This window comes from Anabas testudineus, chromosome 24, assembly GCF_900324465.2.
Source record: "Anabas testudineus chromosome 24, fAnaTes1.2, whole genome shotgun sequence".
NCBI classification, from domain to species: Eukaryota; Metazoa; Chordata; class Actinopteri; order Anabantiformes; family Anabantidae; genus Anabas; species Anabas testudineus.
This window is the reverse complement of record NC_046632.1, coordinates 19,257,349-19,269,597: the sequence shown is the minus strand read 5'-3', so window position 1 is coordinate 19,269,597 and position 12,249 is coordinate 19,257,349. Positions and strand designations below refer to the sequence as shown.

The window sequence follows — 12,249 nt, the reverse complement described above, 5'->3', positions numbered from 1 at the left end:
CCGCTCTTTGTGCTGATAATTTGATTCATTTCCATATTTTGAAAAGCTGCTTCCTGTTTTACAGCCGGGTCGTGAAACCAGCTGCACAGAGGAGTTCCAGAGCTCAGTGTTTCAGAGGTTGATATGAAACATTAAATATGAAATGAGCTCAAATCTCAAGCGTTTTGTGACTTTGAGTCCTGATGTTTGTTTCCATTTGGTCAAGTTGTCCCATTAAAGTAGCTGAATTCACTATTAGCAACTCGTCTGTACAGGACACATGTCCAGGTCCAGATCAGGGTCTCTCCATTACTCTGATACTGAATGTAACTTTAAAACGTGACGATTCTCGAGCAGGTTCTGCAGCCTTTTTATTCTCTGTGCATATTAATTCTAATGATATCTCAGATACAGAAGATACAAATAGTTATTAATGTCTGTGTCTTTGGATTTGAAAGTATTATTATGGATGTACTGATGAACAACATGACGATTCTCGAGCAGGTTCTGCGGCTTCATTAAAGTGGATTATTCTGGAGGGACATCAGAGATAATAACACATCAGGAAGTGGAAGTCTCTCTGAATCACATCATGTCACTTTGAGCAGTCGGGTTCTTTGCGTTTCTGATTGGAGCCTCGTATGAAACGTTGTGACCTCGGTGTGACCTCCAGTGTCTCCTAAAAAGTTCTGTAAGTAAAATCTTGGCCTCTCTGCAGGAAAAATGGAACATTATTCTACCTCACTGACCTCTGTGCAGCCTCGGCATGTCATTACCCAGCATGCCCGGTGATCATCTCAATTATCCACAAGTTTATCAGACTGGAGAGGATCCAGCACAGAGTTAACAGCGTCTTTGATCTGCTGCCAAAAATCTGATCAGGGAGCAGCAGCGATGGAAAACGCTGCAGATCGGTGGAGTATTTCCTCTGATATGAGTCTGATATCTGTGATTACTGAGAGAGCAGCGAACGCTCGTGTTCAACTAACCCCTGAATTCCTCCTCTTCACCTATCTGAGCTCCAGACGAGGAGCGAGAACCACAGGAAGGAGGATGTCCCGGTTTTACTTCCCCAGAGATTAGTTTCCGTAGGTTCAGGAGGAAAACAGAATAATGTACCGTTTGATGTCGTTGTTTGTTACAATCACTTCACAAAGAGGCTCTGGTCCAGGACTCTGGTCCTGTTCCCAACAGACCTGTCCTCTGATCCAACAATGATCCCAACAAGCCGAGTACCATGCTAACGCCACAGGAAGTGGCACAAACCACTTTAGAGCGTGGCCCGTGTTTCAGAGTGGACAGAAAAGTCTCCTCCCAGCTCAGTGACTTCCAGCCTGTTTGACCTTTGACCTGTCAGCTGGGAGCTGAACAGCCTGGAATCAGTGTGTGGACATGAGATCCTGCACTTCACCACTGCACCTTTGATAAATATTAGAAAAAAAAACATCACAGTGAATTTTAAAAATGTTGTAAATGAAATAAAAATTTGAACCCAAACGAAAAGATGAATCCGATTTAAAGTGAAAGGATCAGAACGATCAAGGCTGCAGCCTCTCAGCAGGATCCAGCTCTGCTCTCCATCTGCTGTCTGAACAGCTCAAATCATCCTCATCATCATCATCATCATCTGTCCTTCATCCTCCTCTCAGTCTGTCCCACTCCAGAATCCACATTAGTCAGAAACCAAAGTGAATCAACAGCAGCAGCCGAGACTCTGCTCTGATTCAAAAGAACGTTGGTGATGTTTTAACTATTCTTCATCAGAGCTGGAACAAGTACTCAAGTACTTTACTTAAGTAACAGTACAAGTACAGAAGTAATATCTCCAACTGATCTGAACAACGTTCAGTGTGAATGTTTCTCTCTGAACCAAACACTCGACTGATTAATCAAAATAAACTCATTTAGCTGAAGAGAAAACACCTGAATCAGCTGCACATCATCAGTCACAGGATTCGGTTCTTTCAGGACGTCTGTGATCGTTTGAAACACGTCACCCAGATTCTTTTTGTGCTTCAGTCTGAATCTCTCTGAAGCTCTGTGTCTCTAGTGAAGCAGCAGAGAGCCGCTGTTAAACCAGAGGAAATAACGTGAGAACAAATGTTCAGCAGGAAACTGAAGCGGCGAGGCCCGACTGTAGCTGTGTCAATGGTTTCCAGACCAGCTCCCATTAACGGCCAGAAACACAGAGAGACCTCGAACACACCACACATCCTGTCTACAGAGGCTCCAAAAAATATTATGTTAATAAATCCAAGACATTTTTCCTTTGTGCATAAGAAAACATACATTTCTTCCCAGCTTGTCTTCCTCCCACATCGTTTCCCTCTTTCTTCACTTAGCTGTTGAGGTTAAATCCTCCTCTTCCGTCCAACCGTGACGGTTTCATTAGGAGCAGCAGTGTTGCGTGACGTCGACGCCCACGACTGAGCTCACGGTGACACCCGGGAACAGACCAACAAAAACAGCTAAGATTAGAGTTTTCCTGCTCCAACAGCAGCGAAGCAGCTCAGAAAGTTCTGCTCGCTGCTTCAGAGAACACGTCCCCGTCCCAGCATGTTGTCTTTCATCTATGATGTCTTCACGTTGGTACAGATTTACTGTATGAGACAAACCACCAGTCAGAACCTGACGCTGTATCTGTCCTGAACACGAACGACTCTGTGAAGCACGTTCGAACATCAACTGGCCGTTATCAGGATGGTTCATGTGGGCTGGTAGTCCGGGCCCCACATCCTAACCATGATGCACTGCGGCGGGCCTGTCGCTTCACGCAGCTGAAGGAACATATTTATGTGTTTTAAGCGTCTTAGACAAAACACAGCTCGGTGTTCTGCAACAGTCCCAGATGGGATAGAGGATAGAGGATGATGCTGCAGCAGTGTTTGCTCTGTGTCTGGCAGGGGGACGTTACGTTGCAGAAAACGTGAGGCTGTGTTGTCTTGAGCCTCCTGTGCTGCTTCCTGCTGCTTCCTACTCTGCATCATTCACACGAATGGCGACAGATGAGTTTATTCACAGTTTTAGTCCCAACGCAGCCAGGACCAGGGTCGCTTCAGCTAAAGGTACCTGCTGGGACAAAAAAACATGATGTGTTTATGTGACGTCACTAGTGTCGACGCTTTTTATTCATTAATCCTTTTTAAGAGCTATCATGGAGCGTGGAGCAGTGGGGGCCCCTGTCTGTGGCCCCAGCAGGAGGAACACCACATCTCCACAGCTGAAAGATAAACTGAACTAACCCTCAGTGACACGGACACAGATTATTGATCAGGGATACAGGTTAGCATCAAACAGAGAAGTTGTCAGTGGCTGATTAAAATGGGATTTCATGCTGCATTCACTTCAGATGGGAATTCTGATGCATTTAGGTGCCGAAGTTTCAGTGTTTCTCCTGAAAGACAAACACTGAGCTCAGAGGAGGAGAGTTGTTTAACAGAAGATATAAACTGTGGGTTCATTTTCACTGTGTCCTCTCAATGCGTTTTTCAGTTTGAAGAAGCTGTTTAATCACATTTTAGCGGTCGCCTCTGAACTCTGAACTCTCTCTGAACATGTTCTGAACACACGATTAAAGATGAAGGAAAGAATCCAGATGAAATGGATCCTAAAGTTCAGCGTTCAGCTCTCCGTGTGTGTCCTCAGTGAGCAGTAGGTCTGGTGAACTGGGAGGACTGGAACCTGCGCACACTCAGCCTGAGGTCAGTTCAGGGAGGTGGGAAATGAGGGACAGGAAGCAGGCGCTTGGCCCCGTCTGACCCCGTCTGATTTTTCCACAGTGTGTGTGTCTGTGTGTTTTTCCTCCACAGACTTGATGAGGTGACAGAGGAGCTGCTCTCTCCTGAAGTTGCACTGGACGAGGACGGCTGCATTAAATCCTTTCATAAACAGTGACGCAGTCAAATGAGAAGAACACGTTTGTGTGTTTAAACTTCAGTCGACTAACTCTCAGCTGCTTCGTGTTTGGTACCGATCCCGAGGTGAACATCAAGTCTTGAATGTATGTGATTAGGAAACGCAGCTGACAAACAGAAAACAGTGAGTCTATGGAAATTTATCTCATGATGTAGAACTCAGATAAAAACCTTTTCACTTGATCTGACAGTTCTCATACTGAGAAACATCAAGTTTGACATTAGGAACGTTTCAGTACATAACACGACACGCTGAGTGATCATCTGCTGACCTATGATCTCACTGCAGTAAAACACAGACTCTTTGTCTTCTGCAGACGGTGAAATTAACTGTTCTGTCATCGAGGCCTTGAAGAGGACGAGTAGAGGTCACAGTCTGGGTTTTAAACTGATCCAGAGACGAGAATATAACAACAACCTGCTCATATTGAGCTGTCAGTCACACTGGGTCGCGTCACTGTTGCTCATCACACTGAGACTCTGCTTAACGTCCACAGCAGAAAACATCTCATCAGGTCTTAATGAACATTTACTTCACTTCCTTTTACTGAGGAACACATGACTGTTCTACACATTAACGGGTCTAAGTGCAGATATGCAAATGCATGAACGGTAGGGGTGGAAATGAGCTTGTGCACGTGCACGCAGCTCTACAATAACTAAACAGAACCAGGCCAACATGGCTTAATAAAGCTGATGAAAAGAAGCCATATACACACTTCTGTGTTTGTGTGGACACGCAGGCTCATGAATCTACACCGTGTTTAAAGCATCTGGACCCAGATGTTTTGATGATTTCAAAACTCCTAAGAGAAAAAATGGCTTCTTGTTAAAAATGTGGAAAAGATAAAAGCGGCTGAGTCATCCAGCTGCATGTGTTGGTGAGATAAGCTTTATTTAATCAGGAAATCTCATTGTGAGCGAGAACTCTTTTGCAAGAGAGAACCGAGAACAAATTGCATATTTACAGTACATGTATACAAACTGAGAACAAAACATAATTATTACCAACACATTTCCTCCTCCAGCAGCCCATTTCACTATCAAGGTACTGGAAACCAGTCTACACCGGTTCAGAGGTGATATGAGGACATGGTAAACCCTGTGATCTGGACTCACGTAAAGACTTGAGAAGCGACTCAATCTTGCAATATTTGTAACTCTGGGTAGCCGTGATGAGATGAGCTTACCTCTGCAAATACATCAAACGTGAAGATGAAGGGACCAAGCAGTGACCCCTGGGGAACACCTTGTGTGAGGGAAGCAGGATGCAGTGATTAAGAAAATTGTTATATGTCTGAATTTGACCTCTGAGTTTGTGCAGCAGTAAAACTGAACGGTGCAGGAGGTTGGGGTTTAACTTGGTGATTGCTGCTTATTTGCAACTTAAAGTTATGAGACAAATACATTTTAGTTGAGAAACTTTCTTACTTTTCTTACATCTTACTCTGGAGATCACAAACTAGTCTGGTAGCAGAGACATTTGCTCTTTAATGATTTCTTTTCTATTAATACAATTTCCAATTCCTTATTTAGTGTAATTTGATAGTGATGTGTACCTGGGGGGCTGTGCAGAGCGTAGCACACAGTAGAAGAGCAGCAGACAGACTTTGAATCTTGGGCTAACGCTAGGTTCAGTTTCAGATTGCAGCGGCTGGATAGTGTAGTAACATCGCTGCCCTCCATGTGAGAGATGATGTGGTCTACCTCCAGTAGGATCCTAAAGCAGGACCTCCTCATGCTGACCCTGTCTTTGCCTTGTTCCTCACTGATAAGATAAGTTTTAAGAATTCTTCAGCACTGATTTCAACCACAGCGTGAACCAGGAAGAAGAATCACATTTGAATTAATGACTCCTTGTAATAATAATCTAGTAATCACTGTCTCAGGGAGGTGTTTGTTGTCACAGACTGAGAGAGAAAAGGATTTTAAAGTTAAAGGAAGAAGCTTTCAGTGGTTCTAAATGATAATTTAACTCATTAGTGACTTTTCTCATCACTGCAGGTACAAATTTAAACTTTTTAAATAGCGAACATAAAATGTGTGTTTAAGGGAAATCTGTCAAATACCAACTAAAGCTGTAGGAGAACTTGTACAACAATCCTCTCCGGAATCACTGAAGACATAAAACAATCAGTCCGTGAGTAGATGTACTCAACTTAAACAGACAGCATCTTGTCCCAGAGTGTGGATTCTGGTTCTGGTTCAGCTCTCACATTCAGAGCTGCAGATTTAGCTCAAGTGTTTTTAAATGTTGAGCGTCGGCTATAGGACGCAGCCTGAATACGTTCACGTTTTATTTTCATGCACATTGATCATCCCTTATCTATTCCACACACACACACACACACACACACACACACACACACACACACACACACACACACACACACACACACACACAGGTCCTCATCCTGATCCACTGTGACAAAACTGAACCTGGATCAGCTTTTAGCTTTTGTTTGGCCAAAACAAGCCTGAACATGACACAGCGTGAGTGAACTCTCCGTGGACCCGCACACTAACGTTCAGTGCTGACTGCTGAGCCACAGATCAGGACGGGGGTAACTAAACCCAAATGGAAGAACTCTGGAACCACCAGGACTCTTTGTAGAGTCAAAAGGACCAAGAGGCCTGTTGGACTGAGACAGAACTCACTGCGTCCAGTGAACCTCCATCACTGCTCATCACCTGCTAATACTGGGAGGGGGCTCTCACCTAATACCTGCTCCACAGTGCATGAAACACTGTCGATGTAGTAAGAGCTTTTACAGGGGTGGGGTTCACAAATCTAAACTGTTGTCCCTGAAACCAGAGCAAACTTTAACCCCGACGACGGATCCAAACCGGCTGAGGTTCTGTCTCCTTCCCCTTCTGTTTATTATCTGGATTCTTCTGCTGATAATCTGCAGCAGTTGAGAAAACAGACCGGGCTCCACAGTCTGAGCTCCCATTCGGCGACCCAGTGACCCCCCCTGACCTCCTGAACCCTAGAGACTCCAATCACGCCGCAGCTTTGCATTCTGGGTAACGTAAACACAAAGGGTGGGGAGAGAAACGAACAACCAAACTCCAACCTGCAGCGGCTTCATTCTTGACCTGACTGACCGACTGTGGAGCTTCAGTCCTCGAGTCCTCATCATTAGATGGAGTTTGATCAGCTGTCAAACATCTGATGACGAAGACCGGGGGGATGCAATCGAAAGCTCCACAACAAACTACTGCAGTAGGTGGATGTTGAGTAAAAATAAAAGGGTTTTCTGGTTTGATTTCACAATAAAACATCAAATCTGACCAGATTTAAACAAAGAGAAAGACGCCAGGATGTGTCAGAGAGAACGAGCTGATCTGACCTGAGCCCTTAGAGCCTGGAAGAGATTAAACTATTTACTGAGAGCAAAATATTTCACAGAAAACAAAGGAAATGGTCTTCACTACTCTACTGTCTTGGGAAATTTGCACAGAACATATTTTAAACAACAAATATTCTGATGATATTCTGCAATAATCATTTGTGGTCATGTTCCCAGATCTCAGCTGTTAACTCTGTGTTACTGAGACAAAGGAGGAAATCAGATGGAAAATATCACAGTATGACTCTTCCTCCTCCTCCTCCTCCTCCTCATCACTGTAAAGAGATTTAAATATGAGCTCCAGGCTGCAGAACTCAGGCAAGTTGATTTATTCTGTTGATGACAGTCAACAGAATAAATTACTGTGTTCATAATGTGCTTTTTACCGAGAAATCACAGACGTACGAATAAATAGAAGAACAGAGAAATGTCAATATCTTACTCATCCACTTTTATTCTGGTAGCAGTGAAATTTCAGTTTAGTCCAGATTGAAACTGATCCAGAGACAGACTGAGCTTCATGGACACAGGATCAGATCCCTGCTGATGTTAAATGTTGGACAAGAGTCTTCGGCCGCCTTAAAACGTAACATTCATTCTTTTAATTAATTAATTATTAATCATTAATTTATTAAATATCCTCTACAGTTTTTAAAACAGGGGTAACTCAACTAATTTGGCTTTGTGTTGGAACATGACGGGTTCACTGACAGTCTGTGATTTAGAGACTCAGCTTTCACTGACTCAGCTTCAGGGTTTGACTGCGTTAATGCTCCAGTTAATCCCAGTTTACGTTGATGGTGAGTAAACACGCACAGTAATCGGATTTAATCTGACTGAGAAAGGACCTGATGATCACTGACGCACAAACGTGAAGTCAGAAATCCAGAACAAGCTACTTTTAATGGGCTCTAATCTAAATCTTTAAAAGTTCAGAGGAGTCGCTGAAGGAGTTTTACCCGAGTATAAAACTCTCACCTGGTACAGTACAGTACACCTGGAGCCTTCGGTGATTCAAAGATCCTGGGAAACCTTAAGTATTTTCAAAACCTGCGTCCTGGAATAGTTTTAGATTTCTCTTAAAACTTTAAAAACACTCCATGACTCCTGCCCTGCTTATTGGTGATTCTCCTGTTTACATTGAAAAACATTTCCAGGTCTGATGTATATTAACAGGGAACAAATAGCCTTTGAAAGGCCTTAAGGTCTTTGAAAACCCCTGGAAATCCTGGAATACACGGATTCTTGTGCTAACACAAAATGCTCTTTGACACGTGCACAGACTGAGCTGTGTTTCAGAAAATGGTGTGAACATGTAAATCAGTGACCTGTGGTGCTGAAATGTGAAGAAACAGTGGACTGGCCCTTTAATGAGCCACTCGGAAACCAATGAGATCCCGGATCAATGAGACCAGATCAATAATCAGTAATCAAAGATCAAACAGCAGGTGTCCTGACTCAGGTCCAGCTGATTTATTCAGTTGTTGACACACACACTTCATCATGAAGGACAAGTTAATGCAGTTTCTCCTTCTGCTACAAAAAGCGGAATGGTCCTTTATTTTTCCCTCTTTTCTTTTCTATTGCACAAAAAAAATGAGAAACACAAAACGAACCGAACCGAACCGAACCGAACCCAAATCCGGTTTCTCTGCTGCTCTCACTCACATCATATACATAAACTATTTTACACAGCATATACAGAACAACCCTGGATCTGGTACCACGTCTCCCATGAAGGTCTGAGGGCCTCGCAGCAAGGCGGGCCGGCTGGGACCCGAACCTCACAGGCTCAGAAACAACAACACAGTCTGAACCCAAAGTGGTCAAAGAACAAGTGCCTGAAAAACCTGACTGTACAAAAATAAGCCTGAAAATAGTTTCGACTCTTTTTAAAAAAGATGAGGTATGTCTGGTCATGTAGATACAAAACTGGTTTCCTGATCCTGATCCTGATCTGTGGCGGGTTCGGGTTTTTAAAACCTGCAGGGAGCTGGAAAACCCAGAACTCGGAAATAAGGGGAGAAGAACTCATAAAACAGTCCTAGTACTGGAAGGAAGGAAATAAAAATAGACTTTAAATCCTGATTTTAGTGTTAATAAAAGTCATTCTGGGTCTGGATGGGAATGCATAGTTCGGGTCCTGGTGCAGACTCGAGCCGCTGGAAACTAAATCCATGAAACCCTGTTGAGGTGAATTCAATTCATTCATTTGCAGAAGTACCGCAGTGTCAGTCAAAGTCCAAAAGTCGCGTCACCCCGGTCCCTGACCGGATCCCGAGCTCCAGAACCGGCTCCGGGGCAGACGATGCGGTGACGTAACCTCTCAGTAGGTGAACACCAGGTCCGTGAGGTTCGCCTCCAGCCAGTCCCCGGCGATCATCTCGCTGAGCTCCGGGGTGCAGTAATCCGGGAACTCGAAGTGGGAACCGAGGCTCCCCTCGCTGCTGCACGAGTCCAGGTCTTTGTCCACCAGGGACAGGTTCAGGTTCCCCGGGGCCGAGCTGGAGGACGGGTTCCACGGCTCGGACGAGGCGTGGAACCCGGTCACGAGGCTCAGGGTGAAGTCGCTGCCCTCCGCGGGGGGCTCGTCCAGGTCCTCCCCGCAGCAGGACGACGAGGACGTGGATCCGGACCGGGAGGAGGACGCCGGTGACAGGGAGGCCGTGTAGGCGGACCCGCCGGTGTCCTGCCGGGTGATGTTCTTGAAGCTGTAGAATAACCGGCCGGACGACTCGTACATGCTGGTTCCCTCCGGGTCGGCGGCGGCCGGGACCTTGGCGAAGCTGTACCGGCTCGGTTCGTCGTCCTCCTCCACCTTAAAGTCACGCTCGTCCTCGGAGTCGTCTTCATCGTCGTCGTCGTCCTCGTCCTCCTCGTCGTCAGTAAAGTCCCGTTTACCGAACTTGCTGGTGGTCAACAGGAACCGGTACCGCGGGTCCGGCTGCTGGTGTCCGCTCGTTCTGCCGGGAGCCGGAACCGGTTTGCTGGGTTTCAACTTGGAGAATTTCTTCGCTGCGGCGGCGGCGGCGGAGTTTTTGGTACCGGGTCTGACGCCGGTCTTCTCCGGGGACTGCTTCCCCGCAGGGAACGCACAGCCGTCCGTCTTGGGCTTCTTCTTGGGCCGGTACTTGTAGTCCGGGTAGTCGGCCATGTGCTGGAGCCGGAGCCGCTCCGCCTCCCGGATGAACGGGATCTTTTCCGAGTCCTTCAGCATTTTCCAGCGCTTCCCGAGCCGCTTGGAGATCTCGGCGTTGTGCATGTCCGGGGACTGCTCCATGATCTTCCTCCGCTCGATCTTGGACCAGACCATGAAGGCGTTCATGGGCCGCTTGATGTGGCCCGACGCCGTTTTGCACCAGTCCGGCTTCAGCGGCACGGGGCTGCACGCCGATGCCGCCAGCAGTTCGCTCTGCTCCGGGTCGGTCGCCTGACGGGACCCGCTGTTAGTGACCGGCCCGCCGTGCTCCGTGTGCTGCACCATGTTCCGGTAAACGTCTCCGGGTGACCACCCACCGGAGCCTCGTCCGACTGTGCGCTGCTTCCCTCGGTGCTCCGGTTCTCGGTGCTCCGGTTCTCGGTGCTCCGGTTCTCGGTCCTCCGGTTCTCGGTCCTCCGGTTCTCAGTCCGACACCATCTCACTGACCAAACTTCCAAACCGGCGTCCTATTAACCAGCTGATCATGCGCGCGAGGTTTCCGCCCTCGGCCAATCACCGTCCTTCTTCTCCAAAGCCTCTCCCGCCTCCGCAGCGCTCTCAGCCAATCCCAGCTGCCGTGCCCTCCTGGCGCTCCGCCCACCGATCACAGTGACAGATCGATAGTTATCGGCGCTTTATTGGTGTTTGGTCAGAACCAGTATCATCAGAACAGAACCAGGATCATCAGGACCAGTATCATTAGAACCAGTATCATCAGAACAGAACCAGGATCATCAGGACCAGTATCATTAGAACCAGTATCATCAGAACCAGTATCATCAGAACAGAACCAGGATCATCAGTACCAGTATCATTAGAACCAGGATCATTAGAACCAGTATCATTAGAACCAGTATCATCAGAACCAGGATCATTAGAACAGAACCAGGATCATTAGAACCAGGATCATCAGAACCAGGATCATTAGAACAGAACCAGGATCATCAGGACCAGTATCATCAGAACCAGTATCATCAGAACCAGTATCATTAGAACCAGTATCATCAGAACCAGGATCATTAGAACAGAACCAGGATCATCAGGACCAGTATCATTAGAACCAGTATCATCAGAACCAGTATCATCAGAACCAGTATCATCAGAACCAGGATCATTAGAACAGAACCAGGATCATTAGAACCAGGATCATCAGAACCAGGATCATTAGAACAGAACCAGGATCATCAGAACCAGGATCATCAGGACCAGTATCATTAGAACCAGTATCATCAGAACCAGTATCATTAGAACAGAACCAGGATCATCAGAACCAGTATCATTAGAACCAGGATCATTAGAACCAGTATCATTAGAACCAGTATCATCAGAACCAGGATCATTAGAACAGAACCAGGATCATTAGAACCAGGATCATCAGAACCAGGATCATTAGAACAGAACCAGGATCATCAGGACCAGTATCATTAGAACCAGTATCATCAGGACCAGGATCATTAGAACCAGTATCATCAGAACCAGTATCATTAGAACAGAACCAGGATCATTAGAACAGAACCAGGATCATTAGAACAGAACCAGGATCATCAGGACCAGTATCATTAGAACCAGTATCATCAGAACCAGGATCATTAGAACAGAACCAGGATCATCAGGACCAGTATCATTAGAACCAGTATCATCAGAACCAGGATCATTAGAACAGAACCAGGATCATCAGGACCAGTATCATTAGAACCAGTATCATCAGAACCAGGATCATTAGAACAGAACCAGGATCATCAGAACCAGTATCATCAGAACCAGTATCATCAGAACCAGGATCATCAGAACCAGTATCATCAGA

At 46.1% G+C, this 12,249-nt stretch overlaps 1 protein-coding gene across 1 annotated transcript; it reads right to left on the bottom strand.

The window, feature by feature from the left end:
- Positions 1-8,704: 8,704 nt before the first annotated feature.
- On the bottom strand, positions 8,705-10,907 carry LOC113149242 (transcription factor SOX-11-like). The gene has a single exon (XM_026341205.1). The coding sequence runs from the start codon at positions 10,728-10,730 to the stop codon at positions 9,573-9,575; it is 1,158 nt and encodes a 385-aa protein (XP_026196990.1). The 5' UTR covers positions 10,731-10,907; the 3' UTR covers positions 8,705-9,572.
- Between the last annotated feature and the right edge of the window lie 1,342 nt (positions 10,908-12,249).

Bases quoted from the DNA above. Each gene is read 5' to 3' on its own strand.
- LOC113149242 (XM_026341205.1), bottom strand. From the start codon at position 10,730: ATGGTGCAGCACACGGAGCACGGCGGGCCGGTCACTAACAGCGGGTCC.